Below are 26,000 nucleotides of genomic sequence, written 5' to 3' on the forward strand. Positions count from 1 at the left end.
CTTGCCTTCAAACAGCTGACATTCTATCAGAGGAGATAACATAACCATTTTTAAGTATTTACAGGATGTATATAAGAGAAATACAGGATGCCTTGGAGAACATTATTCCAGGGATCTTTCTCAAATAACTCTCTTCTAGGGACAGCTTCAAACATGTTTTAAGTAGAAATAGCTGCATATAGTGAAGCTGGATATGTACGGTGCCTTCCACACCACCTTCTACGTAAGAGTATACTCAGTAAGCATTGTTCAGTGAATACTAACACTGGGGTGGGTTTAGGTGTGGCTGCCAGTTTGGGATAGAGTATCTAAAGTGATTAACTGATAATATGGGTTCGAGCACAGTGCCTTATATTGTGGATGCTTCATAAAGGCATGCAGAATAATAAATTGACTTTTGATTGGTTGAAATCAGCCAAGCATTGGACTGTGATGCTCAAAAACATTTAAGATGTTAAGCACAAGGGATAGTTTTGTAAAAATAAACAAAGGACCATGAAAGAATGAACAAATAAAAGAATTACAAGTAAATAAATAAAAGTCCTCCAACATTCGTTCATTGACCTACTACTACTCCTCCTAATGATAATGATGATGATGGTGGTTATGACTAACGTTAATATAGCACCTACTGTGTGCCAGGCACTATGGTAAGTGCATTACAATGACTCTCCCAGTGGATCCTCATAACAAGCTTTCGAGGTAGGTGTTGCATATCCTACAGTAAGTAGTCCTTTGCAGGGATAGGTAAGTCATTCATGTCTGGAGCAGTGCATTATAGGATTTCTCATTGTGATTGGCATATTCTGTCAGAGTCTGTAAACACTTTAAGATTAGCATTCTATCCAAGGTGACTCATTTAAAGTAGCCCTTTGTATGTGTGTGTGAGAGACACAGACAGACACAGAGAAAAAGAGAGAGAGGAAGAGAGGGAAGGACAGGGAGGGAGGGAAAGACAGAGAGAGGGAGAGAAGAGGAGAGGAAGAGACAGAGACACAGAGAAAGAGAGATGGAGAGAGAGAAAGAGAAGGACAGGGAGGGAGGGAAAGACAGAGAGAGGGAGAGAAGAAGAGAGGGAGAGACAGAGACAGAGAGAAAGAGAGACGGAGAGAGACAAAGAGAAGGACATGGAGGGAAGGAGAGAGGGAAAGATGGGGAAGGAGGTGGGGGGGAGACTTCTTGTGGCTAGGTGGTGTGAATTGCTTTGTTTATACTATTAAATATCCTTAAACAAGGATTCTCAGTAGTGAAGAGTTTCTTTTCTTACCTTAAATCTCTCAACCTTCAGATTCTCTGGTATAGGATATGAATAGTGGGATAATGGGAAAAACAAAGGCCTAGCAACCTAAGCATGTGGCTCACATGTCATTAGGACCTGCATCCATGGAATATTCAGGGGGAGGGGCATTGTTTCACTTTCAGGTGAATGTTTATTGAATACTCAGTTCATAAAGGACATTATTTTTGTTCATCAAGCAAAGTAAAAAAAACTGTTAACTTAGGTACGCTTGGTTTTTTTCTAATTAATAAACTTTATTTTAAAAACACATAACCTTGCAAAGCACTGGCTCTTTTTTAATCAAACCTTTCTCTTTTACCCTAAACTAGACAACCTTTATATTCTTAGCTAAAAAAGGATCTTCCCAGCTGGTCCTTACTTCCTTAGCATTCCGCTGTACTGTAAAGCTAAGGCAATGAAAACTGGTGGTCAGAATAGTGGTCAAAAATTTTTACATTTAACTGTTTTTCTTTCCTGCCTGAATTAAGCGAAGTAATGTACCGATGCCTGAACCACAGAAAATGAAGTGACCAGAGGTGTGAAAGGAGGGGAAAATCAAGTTGATTTTTCCTTTACTGAATTGTGGACAGCTTCAGTCCTGACAGAAGAGAGGTTCCGGGGGCGATAAGAAGGAAGACAAAAAGCCACAGACCATGATAGAAACTGGGATCTGCCAAGAAGAAGCTGCCCTGCGGCAGAGAAGCCAGCACCAATGGAGAGAGTCCAGAAGAGGGGCATAGCAGGACCCTGGACTACTTCGGAGACCAAATCACTCTACTCATCTCCTTTTTCCAGCACCAGAGACGTGTAGAAGTAGATGATGAAGATTGAGTGGGAAGTGGAAAAAGAAAGCAGAGCAGTGATAACTGATAGCTCTGGCAACTGGGGGTCCCCAGAAAGTGGAAAAGCTGGCCCTTATCCCAACATGTTCCAGATCCTGGGATCCTTTCCCACTGTCAGAGGGCTCCTGGAATGTTAGGCTGTGCTGGGTCACATCTGGTATATACTGTATACATACGTGCCTATGACTGAATTTGGAGACGGGTTATAAATTGTGACTGTGTCTCTGCCTCACTTTGTGATGTTGAACAAGTCACTCTTTCTAAGCCTTAGTTTTCTCCTCTGTTATAGGAGGGCTCTGGACTAGGAAGTCTCTGACATACTTCCCTGCTTCAAATGGTCTGTAGTTCTAACCCCAAAATTTAGGAACCATGTTTTCATTAATGTGCATCTCATCAGGGCCTTTGAACTACTGGCTTTCCTTACCACATGTTGTATGTAGCCAGGCACTTAGAAGATAATATAAATTGACATAGTATTTTCTCAATTACATTTAGATAAAAATCATCACTCTCAAAAGATGAACCTTCTTAAGACACCTGATATGAGCTAATCATTCATCGAACAACCTGAAGGACCTGAATAAGGGCCTGGGAGGGTAATGAAGATATAATCCCCTACCCTCATGCAGTTTGTACTCTGTTATCTGGTATAAGATGTACGTTATACCATAACAATCTATGAACTATAATGCTGAAAGAAAAGTGTCTAAGAGCATGTGAGAGGTGTAATATAAAATCTAGGAAGGAAAATTCATTTCCAACTTGGGGGTAATTGGGGAAAGTTTCATGGAGGAGGCAGCATTTGGGCAAATACTTGAGGAATGGATAGGATCATAGAATCACATATTTAGATCTAGAAAGAACCTCAGAGGTCTAATTCCTTTATTTTACAAATGAGGAAATTGAGGCCAAGAGAGGTTAAGTGAATTACAACCTAAGTTGTAAGTTACAGAGCTAAGATTCAAACCCATGTTCCCTGTCTCCAGACCTAAAGTAGTACCTGCCTAACCAACCCCTTAACTCCTGAATGGGAGCTGCCTAGTGCTTCATGTTTCTAAGTGAATTACAGACAGAGCTCTCAAAGATTCTCAGCCCAGGCTCAAGTAACAGAACAGTTCATATTAGGAGAAACAGTATGACCTGGCTACTATGCTGGACCTCGATAGAAAACCCATAAGCTGTTACTGTAAGTTAAGAACTTAGGTGGTTAAAACAATGAGTGAATTCACTTGACAGTTCATCACTGATCACTACTGATATGTCAGGCTGGGTAAAATCCTTTGTGAGAACAAGTCAATAATCAGCAAATTAGGTACATGATTAACCGGAGACAACAAGAGGCAGCTATCGCCTGGGAACCCTGCTGGGACTTCACCTTCTCAGGATGACTGTTTAGCAAATATTAAAAAATGCCTAGTTTAGTCACTCAGTCTGATGTATCGGTTGAGTCCTATACCTTCCAGAGGTAACCTTGCAGTCTTTTTAGTGGGCGTGCATCTCAAAACTGGGAGCGCTGAGACAGCAATGTAAATTTGAATAGTAGGTGAACAAGGAAAAGAAACCACCATTCCTGAGTGCTTTTAAGCCAAGATGTGCTTCTAGGCTGTGTAGCAGAATAGTTCAATCTGTTAAAAGCAGGCTTTTAAAACTAAAAAGGAAAATATTAAGGGACCACCAATTTTATCATATTCATAATGGATAAGTAAAAAACATGGCACAAAGAATGTATAGAATAAAGATACAGTGAATTGAGCATACATTTTGATCGGTGCCCATCAGTGAATTTTTCCTGACATTTGTTAAAAGTATAGACCGCCATTAGTAATGTTGGCTTTTGCTGACTCTGATTTATCTCTTTCCAATTCAAGGCTTTATTTGAAAGTGGTGTGTCTCTTTCTCCTTCCTTCCTTTCTTCATCCCTCCTTTCCTCCCTCCTTCTTTCCCTTCTTTGCCTGAGTAAGTCAATCTGCTCATGTTTTCAATTCTAAGTGGAAATAATTTGAATTACCCAGCAACCTGGATGCTCATTTGATTCTTGAATATCCCTGATACCTTAGTGCTGGGCTGCTGCTGCTACTGCTGCTGTCCCTGCCTTCCTGGAGTCTGACTTGGGTAATGATTAAGTCAGAAGCTATGTTCTCTCTCTCCTTTCCCTGCCCTCCCCAACCTCCTTACCCTTCAGTTTGGTCCTTAGCAAGATGAAATGGGGAGGAAATACATGTGTCTGTTCTGCTGTCAGTTTGCATATCACATCAAATACTAATTCACAGAATTCACTAATGAGATATTTAATCTCATTTTTTAAGGAGGATAGTTTTACAAACACAATCTCAAGTCTTTATTGACACTCTGGGACCTAACATCGGTTAGGCTAAGGAGATTTGGTGAAATCTGTAAAAGCCTCAATTTCCACAGAAGTAGATATAAGGTACCATGAAAAGCAGACATCCGTCCAAAGGCCCTTTGAATCTGGTGCTGGTGTCTAAGGGCACCCCACAACAGCCTGTGCAAATTAGCGTGTGCCCACACGTCTAGTTATCCAGCAGCAAGATGGAAGATAGGCAGAAGGGTACTTCTCGTGTTTTCTCTTAAAAGAACCATGCTCAGGTTTATTGAGGAGGAGAGCAAGGGATCCTAGAAGAACAACGAAAAGTGAGCTTTTGTAATCGAACCCCTTCATGGTCCAGAGGAGGAAAATGAGGCCTAGAGAAGTCAAACAAGGTCGCGTTGGTAGTAAGAGTAGAGCAGGGACTGGAATCTACCTCCTGTGACTCACACTACCGGCATGATGCTTATCCTCCCTATGACTCAGTTTCTCTGACAGTAAAATGAGGAGGCTGGGTTCTATGGCCTTTGAGGTCCCCTCCAGCTCTTGGTCTACAATCCAGTGATTCCAGCTTCTCAATGCACCACACTGCCTCTTAAGGAGGAAACTTGAATCAAATCTCTAGAAGGTAGACGTTCTTGTCCTTTGAATCTTAAGTGATAGCAAGCTGGAAAATATGGAAGAGCTCTGTATGTGTAAGGTCAGTGTAGAATGGTAAATCTGATTTATATTTTCTTGACTAAACTGCCAAGCTATACAAGAGTCATTAGCATTTCTCTGAGTGAATCCATGCTGGAATTTCAATCTATTAAGATCTATGAAGGTGCAAAGTTCCTAAAATGGTTATGCGCAGGAAACCAGAGCATAAAAACAAAAGACAGACAGAACTTGAGAAACTATTGAAACTTTTCAAATGCAGGGAGAAAGTCCAGGTCACACTCTGCGAGCAGAGTCACTACCCGCAATAGTTCTATTCTTCTGTGCACCCAGGCATCCATTCTGTGGCTGGAAGCCTTCACGGTTTGTTCCCCTATTCTCAGGGATGCATTTGATTTATTTTTACATCTAGCCCACACGAGACACTCCTATTGATTCTGGAATGGCATGGAGCCAGATGTGACATTTTTGATAAACCATTGGATAAAGACAATTAGATGAGAACGTGCAGTAAATAAAGAATCACATAGGCAAAGCAACAAGAGGTAAAGTATTGATTTAGCTGGCCTTGCGGTAGAACAGATCTACATTTTGGGATGGCCTTGAGACTGTTATTAGCTTCACTGACCCACACCGGGTATGCCATAGTCAGGTGACTTATCTGGTCTTCAGAGAAATCTCTTCCAGCATTTCTCTGGGTTTATTCAGATGGACAACACAATTACCTAGTGACCTTGTGGGGAGGACTGAAATGTGAATAAGAGAATTCCCTACTGTTAAGCATGGCACATGTCTACTTTGTGATGTCTATGTCGCCTTCCTGACTCTGAGGCACTGTAATTCTGTCATAGAGCTGCCGTGCTCTAACTTAAAGCTATGCCTGTCTTTGGCTGTTGCTTAAAATCGAGGGCAAAGCTCTATCTCTTAGGATTGACTTATTCAGGCAAGGACTGAGTAATGCCAGATGGTTTTAGGTGAAGGCCTCTGGAAGTGCTGGTATACACAATCCTGTGTTCATTTGTCCCACTTTCATGACCTTGTCTGCAAACCCGACACAAAGGCACATTATTAAATGGAAAGGAAATGTAGCCAAGCATCGAGATGTTTTGAGCTGCTCTCATTTTGAACATGTGCCTAGTGGCTTTTTGTCTCCTTTCTAGAAAGTGGCATTTTCAATGGATTTTAGAACTAAATCAGGCCAACCACACAGGTAAATTGGCAGCTGTTCTCTGCAAGGCTGAGGATATTGCTCTTTGCTCCTACAAAAGGGGACATAATGAAAGAATACAGCAAAGAATTCTGCCAGTGTAGTCACACCCAAAGAGGGGGAGAAATGGTGCAAATGTTGGAGTACAAGCCAGTGCTTTTTTGAAAAGGTGTCGGTTTCTGTTCCTGTCTTTCTTTAGTCTGTTTTGTGTTCCTCTATGGGACTGGCACAATGAGTGACAAGTGAGTTGTTATGACTAAGAAACATAAAGGTGGATTCTCCTTGACACAAGTTTATGATCTCCCTCTCGAACCTGGAGGGCGAGTACCCAGAACAATCCTGTGCAGCTGTGCCCAATTGGCATCTCGCAGGGAAATATGGAGATTGAAGACTGGTCAGGATGTGAAGTCTTGCAACTGTCATAGGAGGCCACAGTGATAGAAGGGCAGAATGCCTGCTGAGGAGCTGGCCGTGGTACTGAAGAGGTTGCCTTTCCTGTACCTTGGACTAGTACTTCCTCTCTTTGAAAGAGAGAAAAGAAATTGTGCTTAGCTTTAATGAGGAGGATTCCTGGTGCACTTTGCCATGGGCATTGCTGGAAGCAGAAAGATATGTACAGGCCCCTTTGAGTGACCTGCTCTTGCTAAGTCACTCCCACGATCACTGGATGAGACCAGAGACCCTGTGGCTAATGTGGCTTCAAGCAACCCTCACTTGTGCATGCTGTTTCCCTTCAATCCTACCAACTGCTGAGTTTGCCCTGCCATCTGAGGTAGAAGCAACATCAGACATAGAGGAGGCAGAGGAGGCTGCCAGCACCAGGAGAGGAGAACAGCATGCCGTCAGAGAGAAATGTCAGCTTTTATTGCTTTCCTTTTCCATGTCAACCCTTGGTGAACAGACGTTCCAAGCAGCAATAAAGTTATTTTCCCCCTTTCTCTAAGGGTCTTGGACCCAATAACAACATCTTCCCAAAGGGTAATGAGTCTGTCTTTAACCCTGCCCTCCTTGGCAGGTGTGTGTTTGTGTAGGTTCCAGAAAGCATCCCTGATGCAAGAATACGATATGCTAAAAACGACTGACAACTTACCTTCCAGGAAAAAAAATGAGTGACATTGTGTGTCTGCTATAGTTTAACTTATTCCCCAAACCACTAAGTTTTCGTCATTACAACTCCTTCATGGTCTCTGCCAAGAGGAAGAGGGATTTATAATTGGATCAGGCAAATATTTTCTGTGGTTTGTTTCTTTGCCTCTTGAGCTCCTGTAAAAGTTGCATTTAATGCCACTTTGTGAATGACTGATGATTCTGAGGCCTGGACCTCACATAACATGCTAACGTTGTTGTTTTTCAAAGAGTGAAGAAACCAAAGGGAAAAGGGTGGGGGCTTTTTTAGTTGTTTATTTCATGTTATTACCACTTTCCCTACTTATTCTGTGTATTGAAGCAAAGAGAATTGCAGGCTGCCCCACGCAGCTGTGAAGCCAGCCATAATATACCCTCTCCTCTTTAGGAAAGGGACTGTATAGGTTATAAGCTGCTTTTGTTATTAGACAGTATGGAGATAAAGTAGAGTAAACTTATTAAGCCAAGTACAGCATAGTTTCCCTTGCCTTTGTTCTATACCCTGAGTTTCCTTAAGTTGGGTCCAGGAGCAGCACAGCTAACTTTTTGTTTTCCATCTATGAACTGTCCCTTTATGATACCATTACATAAAGAAGCAACACTAGCAAAGAACGGGTCACTGGAATGTGGCCTCCTTCTAAAGTTAGCCAGTCTGCTAAGCCAGATGGTCAGGCTGAGACTTAACAATTCTAGAGTGCACAGCATCTCTTGAACCAGATGGTTCCCAAACAAACCGACTGCTTCCAGTCCTGGAATGCAAACTTGATGGCTCTCTGGGTTGACTCATTCGATCTTCAGGAGTTCCCATCCCTTCCCTAAAACCTAAGTGAGATTATTTGTGCTGTGCCTCATTGCACTGTGGACTTTCCACAATCACCTCTGGGATAAATTGGAATTTGAGGGGGGAAATGTGTATATCCATGTCCTTAGTGAAAAACAACTGTTGATGTTGTAAAACATTCTGAGAAGGCATCATGTTATAGGTATGTGCTCTAGAAAGAAAAACAAACCATAAGAGTATGAATTCTGGGGAGACGTGAAAAAGGACAAGATTAAAGGATCCCCTGAGTTGAGTCATATGAAGCAGATATACTTTTGTTAGTAATCCCACTGTGAAATGACAGTGAGGGAATCATGTTTGCTTCAGAAAAAAATCTTTCAGGTAATCTGAAACTGTTTCTTCTTACTCAACAAAGGGAAGGACATTGAGAAGCCAAATGGAATATCTGTATCTATATCTATCTATTATATATGTGTATACATATATATGTAGGTGTGTGTGTGCGTGTGTATTTCCAACGTCCTTAGCAAAATGTCTTGAGGTTTTTTTCCCACCAAAGTGATGACTTGATTAGTCAAGGACTAGGTATCCCCTAATTCTAAAGTCATTTTCATGGTCCTTGGCTGGTCAGCTCACTCCTAGTGCAACAGGCAAGTAATCTCATTCTCGACAGTTTCCCTCATGGGGGTGATATGAGACCCCCCCCAAAAAATGAAGAAGTCCTTTCCTACTTTGGCAGCAATGAAGTGGTGTTCATTCTTCTAGCTAAAAGTAATTCATGAAAATGTAATTTCTTTGGTTAGAGTCTTAAGAAGTTGATTTAGAAAATGAATGTCTTTCTAGTCTGAGAAAGCAGCAGAATATTCATCTGTGAAATGGGGATAAAAGTAGCACCAACCTTCCAGGGCTGTTGTAAGGATCAAGTGAGATATTTGTAAAGTGCATGGCACAGTATGTGGCACACAGTAGGTGCCATATAAATGCCATCATCATCATCATTAACATTGTTATTACCATTATTATTAAGTCACTTATCTCAGTCTTTAAAGTCCAGCCTCCCACTTTCAGTCATGACTAACAATAAATTAGGTAGAAAGAAATTAAATACATATATAACTTTCACTCTTTGTAGATAAAACGTCCCTTCCTGCGGCACAGCTGTTACTAGTTGGGCTCACTGCAACGAGAGAGCCAACCTCATTCTTACTTTATTTACCTTGTCTACGAAGTTTCCAAAAAGATGAACTCCATGAACACCCCTGGACTAATACTCACTTTTGGGAACAAAGGGAGTAGGGAAGGAAGTTAATTAATCCCATAGTGGGAATTTGCATTAATTAAAAAAATCAAAAATTGGAATTCTTAAAATGTTCCCTTAAATGCTCCAACGTGTCTTTGATGTAAAATGATAGAACATGGTGGTCAGGAGACTGCCCTAGTACAGCCTGTGGCACTTATTTCCTATCTCCCCAGCTAGAAACCAGTATCTTTGATCCTCCTTCTCCTGAATCCCATTTATAAAATGTGTCACAAGTCCTACGGCTTCTTTCCCTAGTAAATTTCTCTCAAATTTTTATGTCCTCCATCTATATTCCCAATGTTGTTGCCTACTTCAAACCCTCATCATTTCACCTCTCTATCACTGCAATGATTTTTCTTTTTTTTTTTAAAGCTGTATTTTTTTTTAATCATACTATTACATTAAAAAGAAAAAAGCTATTTATATAACTGGAAATATTAAAAGAATGCATCTTGGGGAAGAAAGCACACTTCAGTAGTTTATTTATTGGTTCATAGGTTCATATAGCAAGCCTTTTAATCATATGCTTTAATTCTATAGCCAGAGTTGAGTTCAAGAGAAAAATTCTATCCACCAAGATGGCTAATTACTAAGTGGGCAAAGAGATTTATATCATGTTGATTGGGTTCTACAGAATCTTATTGTGAATGTTACAGGTCTTTCAGGTCTTTTTCGATGTCCCACAAGGTATCGGCACTCTTCTTGAGTTGAGCTACCTCCTCATCTTTCAGCTTCTGGTTGATAACGCCGGTCAGTCCTCGGACATTCAGAATGCATGGAAGGCTGAGGAATACTTCATTCTCAATACCATACATCCCCTTTACCATAGTGGACACAGGATGAATCCTAGATAGATTTTTTAACATGGTCTCAATTAGATCGGCAACACGTAGTGGACACAGGATGAATCCTGGATAGATTTTTTTAACATGGTCTCAATTAGATCGGCAACACTTAATCCAATAGCCTAGTTGGCTTATCCTTTAAGTTTGATCACTTCATAGGCACTTTCGATCACCAGCTTATGAACTTCCTTCCAGTTCTCACTGTCATTGTCAGTTCCCATTTCTGGATTCAGCTCTTGGAGAGAAACACCTGCCACGTTCACTCCACTCCACACAGCCACACTTGAGTCCCCATGTTCTCCAAGGATCCAGCCATGGCAGCTGCTTGGATGGATGCCAAGTTTTTCAGACATAAGATAGCGGCATCTGGCAGAATCCAAATTGCATCCACTACCAATCACCCAGTGCTTTGGCAGGCCACTCAGTTTCCAGGTGACATAGGTCAAGATATCCACTGGGTTGGAAACCACAGTTATGATACAGTCTGGGCTGTACTTTACAATCTGGGGAATAATGAATTTGAAGACATTCACATGCCTCTGTACCAGATTGAGGCGACTCTCTCCCTCTTGCTGGTGGACTCCTGCAGTGACTACAACAGTCTTGGAACCAGCAGTGACGGAATAATCTTTATCAGCCACAATCTTAGGAGTTTGAAGAAATAAGCTCCTATGCTGCAGATTCATCATATCTCCTTTGAGTTTGTCTTCGAAAACATCAACAGGGGCAAGTTCATCAGCAAGCCTCTTTGCAAGTATGCGGATAGCACAGGCCATACCAACTTGTCCAATGCCCACGACAGTGATCTTATTGTTTGGGGCTGCTGCCCCCTCTTCTGCAACTGGCACAATCAGTTTTTCTTTAAGAGTTGCCATTTTGTCCTGCCTGAAAAGTAGCTGATTGCCTGTGATGAAATTTGTCTCAGACAGAGGAGAGTGTCCGCTGCGTCTTTCTCCAGTCGTGCCCTAGCTACCGCAGTGATTTTTCTGAACGATCTTCTTTCTCACTAATCTATTCTACCTGGCATTATCAAAATCATCTTCCTAAAACACTCCTTTCATCATCTCATTCAGCTGGTCAAGAATCCCCAGTGACTCCCCGTTGACTTCCACAGCAAGTCCAGCTGCTCCCCAGCATGCAATGTCCTCTCCTTGCTGTGGCCTCCTATGTGTTTCCTGTACATACCAAACTTATTTCTCCATTCCTACCTTTGCTCACATTCTTTCTTCCGCTTGGAATAGTCTTCATCCCATTTGGAATGCTCTTATTCCCTCCCTCCATCCATCATAAATCTATCCAATTTTCAAAGCTTAAGTCAAATCCTAGTTCCTCATTAAGCTTTCTCCTGCTGTTCCAACCTATGTAGATCTCTCCATGCACTAAACTATTGGACTTTGTTGTTAGTAACACATAGTTAAGCATTTTGTATCTTCTACGAGGTTGTAAATTCCTCCTTGAGGATAGTACTCTGTTCAAATGTAAGTACTTTGCAAACCTTAAAATTCTATACAAATGTCAGGTAGTATTAGCATCATCAGTAACATCAAATCTCTTTGGTAGCTCCACAGTGTTGGATATATAGTAGGTATTCAAATGTATTTGATTGATTGTCAGAGACGGGGGAAGAAAGAGGCATTGATTGTGTGGGATCTGTCTATTTCACATGCAATTTCCTTCTCTTCTAACAGTATGACTTCATGGAGCGCCTGGATGGCAAAGAGAAATGGAGCGTGGTAGAGTCTCCCCGGGAACGCCGGAGCATCCAGACACTGGTCCAGAATGAAGCTGTGTTTGTACAATATTTGGATGTAGGTCTATGGCATCTGGCCTTTTACAATGATGGCAAAGACAAAGAAATGGTTTCCTTCAACACAGTTGTCTTAGGTACGTGTAAGAGTTGATTTGGTAATCTTACTCCTTGGGTACTGGTGTTAATGTCCCCATCCACTTGACACAAAATATATTCCCAAAATAGTTACTATTTTGCATATTACAAGAAGCTGAAATCTATAAACCACATCTAAGTCAAAGTATAAATGATTAGTTAACTAATGAGCTGTCGTTAGCCTTAAAATACTTGGGGGTAAAACCTCAAAATAATTATTCTGAGAATTCCATTCAACTTCCAAAGTGTTTTTTTTTCCTAAAATACTGGTCTCACCATGTCTTATACACACACACACACACACTGATGCGTGCATGTACACACTCAATAAACTCCATCGGTTACCTGTGACCTCCAAGACCTAATACAAAATGTTCTTATTGGTATCCAAGGCCCTTCATAACCTACCCCATCCCCACCCACACACATGTACCTTTCCATTCCTCTTATACCTTACCATTCCCCCCTCCCCAAGTACTTTTCAATCTAGTGACACTGGCCTCCTTACCGCTCCACAAACAAGATACTCCATCTCTTGGCTCTGGGCATTTTCCCTGGCTGTCCCCCATGCCTGGAATTCTTTCCTTCCTTATGCCTTCCCTCCTGCCTTTTATTCAAATCCCATCTAAAATCCCATCTTCTACAGGAAGCCCTTCCCAGTCCCTCCTATTTATCCTGTAGGTGCCTCGCTGATACACTTTTGTTTGCTTGCTGTCTCCCTCATTAGATTAGAAGATCCTTGAGGTCAGAGACTATCTTTTGCCTTTATATCCCCAGTGTTTAGCACAGTGCCTGGCATATAGTAGATGCTTAATAAATGCGTATTGACTGACTGACTGACTGACATTCTCTCAAGGAAGGAAGAGAGAGTAGAGGAATAACACCTTATTTTAAGAGCCCTTTATTGAATGCATGAAATAGGGGCAAGAGACCAAACAGATTTCTTAGGGTTCTGTGTTAGCACCAATCCCAAGCATTTTAATGTAATCCTTTAACGTATATGAATTTTGTAAATTTCATGTTCTTTGTTTTATCCTCCTTTCATTGAACCAAGAAATACCTCCTTTTTCAGGACTTTTACCATCTGCAGATGTCCAAACTCAGACGAGAAGCCTTTTCAGCCATTTCTCACAAATGCTTTGTAATTCATTCCATGGTTAAGACCTGGTCTTCCGCTCCCAGGGCTCCCGAAGCACCATCTGCTTCCTGAACAACATAAGATGACTCCGAATTCAGGAAGCATTTCTTGCTAATGGCCACAATCTCAGAATGTTTCACAACCAGACACATTTAATATTGCATATGTGACTGAGCCTTGAAGTCAGCCCCTGTCTCTTCTATTAGAGGAAAATCCCCAGTACCTAGGTGGTAGAAATGTTTCCCCTCCTTTCTGGAATTTTTCAAACCAGTTAGGAACTTCAATTTCTTCCGTTAAGTGACTGACAAAAAAATATTCCACAGAAAGGGAAAACTTGCAAGGTCGCATTACATGTAAAGAGATAAGAACTCCACCAAAGGAATTGATATAGGACCAATTTAAAACTAAAAACTGATAGAAACACCTGAAATAAAACAAATTTGCTTTGGGTTAAGGGTCCTTATATATGCAAAGAGTGTGATGTAAAATGATTTCCCTTTGGTAATCCAGGGTTTATACCAAGAAAGCATATAGCGTACACACCAGTGCTGATGAGTAGGATTTGAAACAAATCTAGACAAGTTATTAGTAAGTAAGCCCATGGTCAACAAACTCCTTAGCAGCAGAAACAAGGATGGTACATGCTCGTCAATGTCACTCTGTTGTCCTCTGAAGAGGAAGCCTCTCCATGGGCTCGTTTGTTTCAAACACAGTGATCTTCTTATACTTGGGTTTGCAAGTGTAAGAGTCCTAGCACTTTTTCTGGTGAATTTGGACAGTTATAATTCTATCTGGATTGTGGGGGTTTTTTAATCACCTTAATAGAAGATTGATTAGGACCTCAATTATCTCAGTCATTCTTTCATCTCCTCATTCGTTTTGCTCTTATGGGCACATGTTGTATTTTTCTTCCCTTAGTAAAAGTGGCACAGTGGAAAGAGTGCTGGGCCTGCATTCAGAAAGACTTGAGTTCAAATTTGCCCTCAAACACCTATTAGTCGTGTGACCCTGGGCAAGTCATTCAACTTCTGTTTGCCTCAGCTTCCTCAATTCTAAAATAGAGATAATAATAGCATCAACCTCACAGCATTGTGAGTGAGGATCCAAGGAGGTAACATTTGTAAAGCACTTCACTCAATGCTTGGCACATAGTAGATGCTTAATAAATATTTTCCTTCCTTCCTTCCTTAGTCCGTTATCTTTACAAGATCCCAGGAGAATTTCCCATGTCTGTGCTATCTTATAAGGAAAGTCCAAGGTAACAGGTCTAATAGTTGGGTAGATAGAGAAATGATAGTAATTGGCAAAAATAAGGAGGAAAGAATGGTGGTTAATTCCATTCCAAGGTTCTCTCTCACAAGTATTATTATTAGAACTTTCTCCATCAAGAGGGAACAGGGAACTGAAGGTGTGATATGAAACAGAGGAAATGATGTTAGATGAGTGTTAACTACTAATCACGTTAAATATGCCTTTGAATTCATGGAATTTTATTTCCTGTATGTGCTCCAAAGAGGAATAGACTCATTCCAAAGACAGACTGCATCTTCAGAGAAATGGAGTATTTTTTTCATTTTATATTTTAGATCATCCTGTGACTTAGCTTCTTTTGAGAAAGGTCACTCTTGAGGAGACCTGCTCAACCAGTGCAGATCTGTGCCCGCTCTGTGCATTAGAATGGTAGAGAGATGCCTGAGGCCAGGAGAGGTTAAGTGGTTTGCCAGGGTCACCCAGTCAGTGTGTGTCAGAGGTGAGACCTGATCCTTGTCTTGCTAACTCAAGACTTCCTCTCTACAATGCCACGGTGTCCATCTCAATACTGTTAATTTCTATTTCTATGGGCTTTAAACTTGACAAAGCATTTTATGTCTCGGGTGTCCCAAAAATCTTAGCACTGTTTTCAGCTGTTAAGATTTAGTGTGGTTTTAGCTTAAGTGCAGCTCTAAGCTCTAATAGCTTAAAATTGCACTGAGACTTTGGGGACGCCCTTGACATTATCTTGGGACCCCTAAAGATTCACATCCTTGACCTACTACTTATTTATTACCTGTGTGGCCTTGGGCAAGGCTTTTCACCTTTCTGAGCCTCACTTTCCTCACATGTAAAATCAAGAGGGGACATAAAAGGAGGTTGTACAAGTTGACCTCAGAGGTGCTCTAAGTCAGTGATCCTATGAATACAAAGGGAAGCCCAGTGAGGCAGGTACTATTACTATCCCCATTTTACCGATGAGAAAACTGAGACTCAGACTAATGTGGTGACTTGCCCAGTGCCACAAAGCTACTCATTGTCATGAGATAAGAAACTAGCCGTGATCTTCATGGGTTCCACCATATTTGGTTCTGTCATTGCAGAGTTGGCTAGATTTGCCTGACATTGCACTCATCTCAGCTCCTGTTCATATGATGCTCCTCTTTCTAAAGACTTGACCATAGTAGACAACATAGAAAACTATTCTGGATAAGTGGGCACATGTTTTCACAAATGAATTAATGAAAAGCATTTATTAAACTCTTACTGAGTGCCAAGCCCAGTGATAAGCCCTAGAGATGCAAATTTGAAAATGAAAAAGAGCTTCCATTCAGTGTATAGAGATAACACATAGAAGGGAATCACAGCCAGGGAGTAGAGGGATTTTGATTTGAAAAGTCACAGGAATGATGGGAGCCACAAGGAAGTAAATTGACATGCCCTGTGTAGTAGCAGTGGGAGTGCTGGTTTGATCAACATTCCAAAACTGAAGAAAAGATGGGAACACATGAGGTTTTATACATGGATGGCATCAGGGTAGAGGGTAAGAAGGTGGCCAGGGTAGAATAGAAAGTGCAGTTCCTTCTTGCTTGATATTATGGACCATGTGATGATGCATGCTGACCATCAGGACAGCACAGCCTCCAGAGTGGGAATTACAGAGTTGAAATGGTTAAGTGTGACAGAGCATGATCTCTGGTCCAGAAGGGGCATTATGTGAAGTATGGCTAAACTCTCCAGACAGAATTGTCCTGTGTAAATGGGGAAGGGAGGATGGAAACAAGATATAAGCAGAGTGGAGAAAGTTCCTTTTAATCTTACCAAGTAATTAGAATTCACTAGGATTGGCCTTTCATTTATGAACTGCAATGACCTCAGAAATGTCTTTTAAAAATATCTTTCTTCAAAAGGTTAAAGGGAATCACATTCCAAACATACTGTCGAAGTATTTAGGTTTGGGGAGGTACCCTGCCTCTCTACCACCAGTTTCTTTTAAAGATTTAAAAAATATTTTATTTTTTTCCCCAAGTACATGTAAAAACAATTTTAACTTTCTTTTTTCAGATTTTGAGTTCCGAATTCTCTTCTTCCCTTTTCCCCTACTGAGAAGGCAAGCAGTTTGATATAGGTTATACATGTAGAGCCATGCAAAATACATTTCCACGTAAGGCATGTTGCTGCCACCAGTTTCTTTAGGCAGAACTAGGGCACAAAGCATAGGGTCCTCCTTGCTTTATCGCTGACCCCAGAGAGGCTGGGGACAGCTTGGGCTTCAGGCATGTAGCTCCTCTGTCACCCTCTCTAAGCTTTCAGATGGTGTTAGGAAAATCAACAAGTGAGCATGCATGTATTAAGCACCTACTGTAAACCAGACATGGTGCTTAACTCTGGAAGGGAAACAGGAAACACGTCACCAGTAAGCTGCCTGCCAGAGCTGCCACCAAGGAATTTCTGTGTGAAATTTACCTGGAGGAAGGCTGGTTTTACAAATCCTCGAATTGTGTGCCTAATTTTTAAAAGAATAAATCTATTCATCAGGTGATCATTAAGGTGCCAGCAACAAACTATAACCTTGTGCAGTTGGAGGAGAATTCACAAGCGAGGTGCCGTATGAAAAGAGTGATATTGCTTGCTTTGGTTTTACAGTCCAAGGTAGGAGTAAATGGGAAATTAGGTTTAAAAGAAAAATCTCTTTTAATACTCTCAGGTGACTCCGTTAGGATAAATTAGACTTTATAGTTTTTCATACAACATAGCAAAGCCAATGTACCTGACTCCCTAGGAGGCAGCTAATGTCACATCGAAGACATGGCAGCTAGTAGTTTCTTTTCATTTTCTTTGTAATATGAAACCTAAAAATCCACACTTTTTTTAACTTAAGGATTGAAAACTGGTAGCCTGCATCCTAACTCCAGGCAAAAAGAGAGAGGCTTTAAAGTAAAATTCCTAGTCTCCTACAGATTTAAAATGATATGAAAAAAAATGCCATTCTGTTAATTTTTGAGATTTTGTCAGAGTTGGAAAGTGTGTTAAAATAAAATAGCCATACAGACTGGATCCTAGGTGAAGTTTTCGTAAAAAAGGAGTAAGCATTTAAATAGTGCCTACCATGTACCAGGCGCTATCCTAAGTGCATTTTACAAAAATATTATCATTATGTTTGATCCTCACAACAACACTGGGAAGTAGGTGCTATTACTATCCCCATTTTACAGTTGAGGAAACTGAGGCAGACAGAGATTAAGTGACTTTCACAGGGGTATGCAGTCATTATTTGGGGCAGGATTTGAATTCAGGACTTCCTGACTCCAGGCTCAGTGCTCTATCTACTACATTACCAGCTGCCTCTAAATTATAGTCTGAGGTAGGTAAGCGTTGCTCCCTATAATTGACATATTCTTAAGAAACTCTGTATAAATTGAATCATAATTTAAAGGAACTGTGGGCCTTACTGAAGAAGCCCTGTAATTTCTAGGGCTTGGTGCAGTCAGCACCTTGTCATCGACAAACGGAGGATATATAGCCAGGGAGTCTCTCTTCCATCTAAATTCCTCCAAGATAGTGAAAAACACCTTGGGTCATCCTGAGGCCTCTTGGGGAACTCCATCATCACTTCAAAAGTGGTAGACCCAACAATCCACATAGTAAAAATAGAATAGATGAAGAATACATACTGTTCAGACCATGGTCTGCAGTTGGCTAAGCTAAGCAGCCTGGTGAATGAGCTCATCAGTGCAGGTCTTGGATAGAACCTGCAGATGAACAGTGTACTTAGCCCCATGCTTGAATATGAAAAAAAAAGAGCAAACTGGGTGGCACTTAGGAAATTATGAGCTTTCTTTGATCCTAAGCTTTTCCCTAAGATACACACACACACACATACACACACACTCACACACAAAATCACTTTAACACCAGTTAATTTCCCCGTGATGCTATTTGGTTGCAGGTCGTAGAACAGCACACTCTTCAGAGAATCAGCTATCTCTCTGCAGGTGATTCCCAACTCTGTATCTGTGCTCAGAATTCAATGAAGAGATGTGTAGTGGGCCTAAGCAGGTTGTAGTATTTTAACAGTGATGATCTAGATAAAACAAATGATATAAAATATGTCTTCCAGAAAGAAGGAACATCAGTTGTGTAAGGGATAGCAGATGGACAGCCTGAGGGCCACATTGGTACCCATGGAATGATAAAATAGCAATAATCACGACTAATATTTATATAGTGCCTACTCTGTGTTAGATACTCTGCTAAATGTTTTCAAATATGATCTCATTTGAGCTTTACAGCAACTGTATGAGGTAGGTGCTATTATTATCCTCATTTTACAGATGAGGAAACTGAGGCAATCAGTAGTTAAGTGACTTGCCCAAGGCCTTACAGCCAGTAAACATCTAAGGCTGGATTCTAATTCAGGTCTTCCTGACCCCAGCCCAAGCTGTCTATCCACTGTGCCACCTAGCCAATGCAATGGGTAGGTCCCTTAGAGAGGATTTATGGGAGAATGTGGGCATGAGTCATTGGAATGAAAAAGCACGAATTGTTGCAGTTTCTACTGTTGGGGGGAGTGTCCATAGCGATCAGTCAAACAACACACATTTATTAAGCACTTCCTATGTGCCAGGCACTGTGCTAAGCAAAGAAAAGGCAGAAACAATCTCAGCCCTCTATTATGACTTTTTATTGTGACCATTATAACTTCTATTATATCAGTGAAATCAGAGATTCCAGAGATGGAAGATTAATATATGCAACTTGTTATAAAAAGAACCCATAAGTGAAGCTTTTATTTTTAAGTAATTACTCATCCTCCTTGACCTCTTTGTAGCATTTGACAAATGACTAGCCCCTTCCTTCTTGACGTGCTCTTTTCCCCGGGCTTCAGTGACTCTATAGCTCCTGGTTCTCTTTCTGCCTCTCTTATTCTTCCTCCGCTGTCTCCATCGCCGGCTTTTCATCCCTCCTGAGCACTCTGCATGGAAGCATTCCTTGAGAAGTTCTGAGCTTGGCCCTCTTTTGCCTTTTCCTGAACCCTGAACCCCACACCTCCCCCAGTTGTTGCTTTTGGGGCTAGACCTATGATTTTATTGATATGAGAAGCTCCCAACAAGGACACAGCTCCCTATAGCAAAGAAGATCGTCACTTTCTTTGCAACGTATGGTCTTAGAGGGTTGCCTGGAACAGTGAAAGGTTAAGTGCCTTGCCAGGGTCATGTAGTCAATACGGTATGAGTTTGAGATAGAACTTGAACCCGGAACTTCCTAAACAAAACACCTAGATTTTTATCGACTTCATCACGCTGCCTCTCTAAAATTACGCTGCATTATTTTGTGGATATTACGCATCCTTCTATGTGCACTTCTCGTCTTTTCCCGATAGAATGTAAACTCCTTGAGGGTTTTTGTTATTATTGTCCAGTCGTTTCAGTCTGTCTGACTCGTCATGACCCTATTGGGGTTTTTGTGGCAAAGATACTAGAACGGTTTGCCATTTCCTTCTTAAGCTCATTTTACAGATGAGAAAATTGAGGCAAACAGGGTTAAGTGACTTGCCCAGGGTCATACAAATAGTAAGTGTCTGAGATCATATTTGAATTAAGGAAAATGAGTCTTTCTGACACCCTATCCATTGTGACACCTAGTTGCCTCATCAAGCACATACTGGGTCAGTGATAAATCCTTGTCATTTGATTTTATTTCTTTTCTGCACCTTCTTCTTTGAGAAGTAGTGTGTTTTAATAGGAAAAGTGCTGAACTTAGAGTCATAAGACCTGGTTTAAATTTTGACTTGGATATAGACTAGCCATATGACTGTGGGAAAGTCACTTACCTCTCTGAACCTTATTTTCCTTATCTGTAAATGTTGTTTGCAATGCCTCTGAGGACTGTGGTGAAGAAAACATTTTGTTATCCTTCAAGTGTGAGTTATTTTTCTTGGTGACTTCATCTACTCCTGTGGCTTCAATTTTCTCCTCTTGACAGGTGATTCCCAAATTTCTATCTCTAGACGCTGCCTTTCCCAAGATTCGATCCTGTATTTCCAACTGCCTGCTGGGCATCATACGTATCCCAGTACTCAGTACATCAAAAACCAAACTTAGTATCTTTACTCCCAAAAATTTCCCCCTTTTTCTAACTTCTCTATCTCTCTTGGCATTAGCACCAACTTCCTAGTCACCCCAACTTGAAACCTTGATGCCATCACTGACTGCTCCTTCATATTGTCACCCCCATATCCAGTTAATTGCAATGCGCTGTCAACAGCACCCCTGCAGTATCTATCCTGTCATCATTCTGGTTCAGACTCTATACTCTTGCGCACCTCCTTGAAACTATTTTGACTAACCAGTGTTTCAGAATCTAACCTTTTCCTTCCCTAGGCTGTCATATAGCTACCAACTAAGACAATGCCAAAATAAACCACTGTTCTACTTCAATATCCATAGTGCCTTGCCATTGCCTACCAAAAATGTTTTAAGTTCCTAGCCTGGGTTCCAGTCAGATTGTACTTACGAACCTCCTGCTTTTCTTGCCCTCACTGTCCTGTATAAATGAAGTGAACCCACCCAATCCCGTCCCATTGGTATTTCCATCTAACTCGGACATTATCTCCTTTAGAAAGCCATTCACGATCCCCATAGTTGGAAATGTTCTTTGCTTTTTCGAATTTCTCATAGAACTTTGGATTATTCCTTTGATCTTCTCCCTTTATGCCATGGCTTATATGTATTTATTGTTGTTGCTGCTAAATTGTTTCAATAGTGTCTGACTGGGACCCCATTTGGGGTTTTCTTGGGCAGAGATACTGGAGTGCTTTGCCATTCCTTCCCCAGCCCATTTTATGGATGAGGAACCTGAGGCAAACAGGGTTAAGTGACACAGCTAGTGTCTGAGGCAAAATTTTGTTTTGTTTTGTTTTAGGCAATTGGGGTTAAGTGACTTGCCCAGGGTCACACAGCTAGTAAGTGTCAAGTGTTTGGTCTGAGGCCGGATTTGAACTGAGTTCCTCCTGACTTCAGGGCCGGTGCTCTATCCACTGCACCACGTAGCTGTCCCTGAGGCTGGATTTGAACTCAGGACCTCATAACTTCAGGGCCGGTGCTCTATTCACTGTGCCTCCTAGATACTCATACGTATTTATGTAGACAGCAAAGTGATCTCTTATTCTTTTACAAAGTCAGGGCTGTGTTTAGAGCACTGTCAGGAAAATCTGAGTTCAGATCTCATCTCAGACATTTATTAGTTGTGTGATCTGGACAAGTCATTTCGCCTCTGCCTGCCTCAGTTTCCTTGTCTATAAAGTTGGGATAATACTAGCACCTACTTTCCCAGATTACTGTGAGGATAAAACGAAATGATATTTGTAAAGCATTTTACAAATTAAACTCTATTTAAATGCTAGCTATTATCTTTGTATTGCCATTCTCTTATTGGTGACTTGGACCTAATAAGCAATTAATAAATATTTGCTTAATTGAATTGGGTAGTCACTGAACAAGTACTTATTAAACTTCAGCTCAGTGCCAGGGCCTGAGCTAGGTTTGGAGTTTCAAATCCTGGCATTTCTTAAAACCTTAACTGCCAGCAAACCAAAACTAATGACATTGGGATTTGGCACTGATATCTCCAACAGATCTTTTAAAAAAAAAAAGGTGAGTGATCCCACTGAGATCCCACTGGTGACCATCAGATTTCATCCAAGTCCCACAGGAGAAGGAAATCATCGAAGTTTTCTTCCTTTCAGATTCGGTGCAGGATTGTCCACGTAATTGTCATGGCAATGGCGAGTGTGTGTCTGGAGTGTGTCATTGTTTCCCCGGATTCCATGGAGCAGACTGCGCTAAAGGTATTTGTCACGAGGCTTAAAAGCAGGATTCCAAGCTGTCTAGTGGGTTCTTTATGTCCTAGTGGAGAGGTCTGAGGGGATAGAAGGGTCACAGAAGAAGGATTAGACTTCTTTTTCTTGGCCCTCACTTAGCAGAATGAGGAGTAGGGGGTAGAGGGGGTAGAGAGTCAGATGAATGCCTTTTAAAAGGAAAAAGTTCTGAGCAAACAAAAAAGTATCCAAAATTGTAGTGGACTGGTTTAGGAAATGAGTTCCTATTGCTGAAAGTCTATCAGCAGGTAACACAGGGACTGCTTGTCAGGGAGGTTGTAGATAAGATCGCTGCTTAGGTATATATTGAGAGACTTCATAGAGCAGTGGATAGAGTCAAGAGGACCTTGGTTCAAATCCTGCTTACTAGCTGTGTGATTCTGGGCAAATCACTTAACCTCTCTGTATCTCAGATGCCTCTTCTATAAAAGATGACATCTCAGGTTCCTTTTAGCTCTAAATTTCTAATCAAGGATCCTTTGACTAAATGATCTCCAAGGCAGCTTCCAGCTCCAAGATTCTATGGCTCCTGATATATTGTGTGAATTTGAGGATCTTTTCCTTTTGGCTAAAAGTCTGGTTTAATATATTAGAATTGGCCAGTGTAACCCACAGAAGCAGGGCCATTATCCTTGATACCAAGGTGTATAGAGAAGAAGAATTTGCTTAAAAAGAAAAAACGAGATGGCTATGTTTCCTGTAAAAGCAGGGAGTGAATTACCATCGCTCCTTTGTAATAATCATTAACTTCCATGTAATGGAAGATTAAGCATCTCTGTGTTAGTAAATTTCATTCATTCTACCTGTCCATGTTCTTAATCTAGGAAATATGATTTACCTTAGTAGGATTACTCCTCAATTGTGTTATTATTAATTCACCTGCACCCTCCCCATACCCAAGAATGACTTGGGCCCTTGAATCTTTGGAAGAAGCATAGGCTAGTAGTTGTGACAAGAATAGGATCAAGGCATTTAAGAACCATTCTCCAAGTTCTTCTGTGGAACTTTTGCAAATCACCCAACATGTCCATGTTCTAGGTTCTTCCGCTCTTCTGTAGGGGGAGGATTCAATGGAAAAATCACTGGCTTTAGCACCAAAGTACCTGAGCTTAGATCCCTTCTCTGGGTCTGAACTCTCATGATCCTACTATCCATTCATTCAGCACATCCTCCTGGATGCTCTAAGAAGGAGTCACTAAATAATAGGAACTACTCTGTGAATACTAGATAATACCAGGCCAAGTTGTTGGGGGTTTTTTTTTAAGTATTACTAACAGAGCTGAGAAAATTATTGACAAATTACAAATACAAATAAGATACAGGGGATGCTTTGTACTTTATTGCCCACGTTTGATACAAATAGAGGTCACTGATTTAGAAATAATATGGCCTAAGTATACTTCCTACAGGTAACAATCTAGGAAGAGCTTAAGGAAATTCACAAAATTCAGAGATACTGAAAACAGGGAAAGAAGGCATCATTCTCTTACATATTACATCACCACTGAACCTATATCCTGTCCAAAAGCTGGTGCACATATGCAAAAAAAAAAAAAAAAGAGGAAGGCAAAAAATGTTACAAAAGCTGTGATGTGACTGAGATCCCTACGTTTCCCTGGTCAGTATGGTGGTTGTCAGACGGCATGTCCATTCTGAAGGCCATGGGCACTGGAGGCTTCAAAGCAGAACTCGTACTGTTAGCTAGAGGATTTTATTTTGTTATCTAATTTTACTGAAATGAGAGAATTTTTTAAAAAAGGACAAAATTTCCCATTTTTACAATGTAAGAAATGGTTTGGACTGTCTCTTCACCTCCAAATCTAGCCCTCATATCAGAATAACCTTTCTTACCTACAAGTTACATCATCCCTCAGCTAATGGAATGTTGAACCTATTGATGATCAAGGAGCTTTTATGATTGATATGAATTGAGTGTTGGGCCCAGAGTTCAGAAGACCCATGTTTAAATTCAGCCTCAAACATTTCTTAGCCATGTGACCCTGAGCACATCACTTAAAATCTGTCTGCCTCAGTTTCCTCCTCTGTAAAATGGGGATAATAATAGCTCCTACCTCCCAGAGTTCTTATGAGGATAAAATGAAATAAAACTTGTAAAGTGCTTTGCCAACCTTAAAGCTAGCTGCTGCCGCTACTGCTACTGCTGCTACTCCTCCTCCTCCTCCTCCTCCTCTCCTTTGCCTAGCATTCAAGGCCCAGTGCAATCTGAAACCACCATTCTTTTCGTTTTTTATCTTATACTTCTCCCTCTGGGAACTCTACAATTCAGTCAGATTAAGCCCAGACCACACGAACACTCCCTAGGCTCTCTAGCCTCCGTGCCTTGGCTCATTCTATTTTCTTAGGCCAGTTATATCCTTCCTCCCCCAGTTTACCTGATGAATTCATATTTGTATCAAAAACCAATCTACTGTCACTTCTTCCCTGATCTCTTGAAGCCTTTCCATCTCAGATCTTGAATACACTTAGTCCTCTAATGCTTTTAATGATGTAATAACTTGTATCATAGTTATTTATTTGTATTACCCCCCCCCACACAAGTTATCAAGTTCCATGAGGGCAGGGGCCATGTCTTATCTAAACTTTGTATTTTTCCCAGCGCCTAGTACTGCACACAGTAGGTGCTCTGCACACAGTAGGTGCTTAATAAATGTTTGTTGAAAGAATGACTGACTGAATAATAGCATGTAAGTTATAAATGTATTTTAGCACTGGAAAACGTCTACATATTATTAATCTTTAAAACCATATCTTTCATGACTGCATGCCTAGCTCTTAGACTTTTAAACCTAAGTACTCTGGCCACTTAAATAACTTTTTATTTTAAATTGATTTTTGCACTAGCATGCCTTCTGTGTTATGGATCCGTAATGTGATGTGCACTGGGATATTTAAAAGTATCTTTTTGTGTGGTGTTATGCATTCTTAGCATGCACTGTGGTGGGATTGGGTATACAATGAATGTGTTTTAGCAGTGATTTATAATTGATCCTTGTGGCCCAGATGATTGAGTAGTTGTTAAAGAAGTTACTCCACATCCCTAAGAGCTATTACTAAACTCTAATAATGGCTTTGTGTATTTTTATTGAATTGTTAATCCTTACAGAGAATCAAGCCTTTGGGGGGTATTTAAAAGAAAAAAAAAATTCCCCCCTCCTTCCCACATGCAATGTTAAGTCTACTATAAGTAAAATTTAAATAAGTACCTCAGAAGCAAGGTAATATCTCTTCAAATCTGTAAATAAGCGGGCCCTATGGTTACATCTTGTTAAACTCCAAAGCCCTGAGCTCAGACAAGAAAACAAGGTCTGACCGTGTTACTCTTCTATTCAATAAAATATTGTGGCTCACTCTTACCTTTAGGAGCAAATATGAACTCCTCCATTTGGCATTTAAAACACTTCACAACATGTCCCCAGACTATCTTTACACCCTTATTATGCATCAGTCCCCTTCACTAGCTCTAC

At 40.9% G+C, this 26,000-nt stretch overlaps 2 protein-coding genes across 2 annotated transcripts in view; one reads left to right on the top strand and one right to left on the bottom strand.

Annotated features, from left to right (window-relative positions):
- TENM2 (teneurin transmembrane protein 2) overlaps positions 1–26,000 on the top strand; it is a 376,176-nt gene that overhangs the window by 206,915 nt on the left and 143,261 nt on the right. Inside the window, 2 exon segments of the mRNA XM_020992339.2 lie at positions 12,051–12,246; positions 22,384–22,485. Of these exon segments, the coding sequence (XP_020847998.2) occupies positions 12,051–12,246; positions 22,384–22,485 (298 nt within the window).
- Positions 10,417–11,327, bottom strand: LOC110212331 (L-lactate dehydrogenase B chain-like). Its single transcript, XM_078150543.1, has one exon. The coding sequence runs from the start codon at positions 11,235–11,237 to the stop codon at positions 10,494–10,496; it is 744 nt and encodes a 247-aa protein (XP_078006669.1). The 5' UTR covers positions 11,238–11,327; the 3' UTR covers positions 10,417–10,493.

The sequence above is a fragment of the Phascolarctos cinereus genome, unplaced genomic scaffold (assembly GCF_003287225.1).
Source record: "Phascolarctos cinereus isolate Bilbo 61053 unplaced genomic scaffold, phaCin_HiC Scaffold_2;HRSCAF=192, whole genome shotgun sequence".
NCBI lineage: Eukaryota > Metazoa > Chordata > Mammalia > Diprotodontia > Phascolarctidae > Phascolarctos > Phascolarctos cinereus.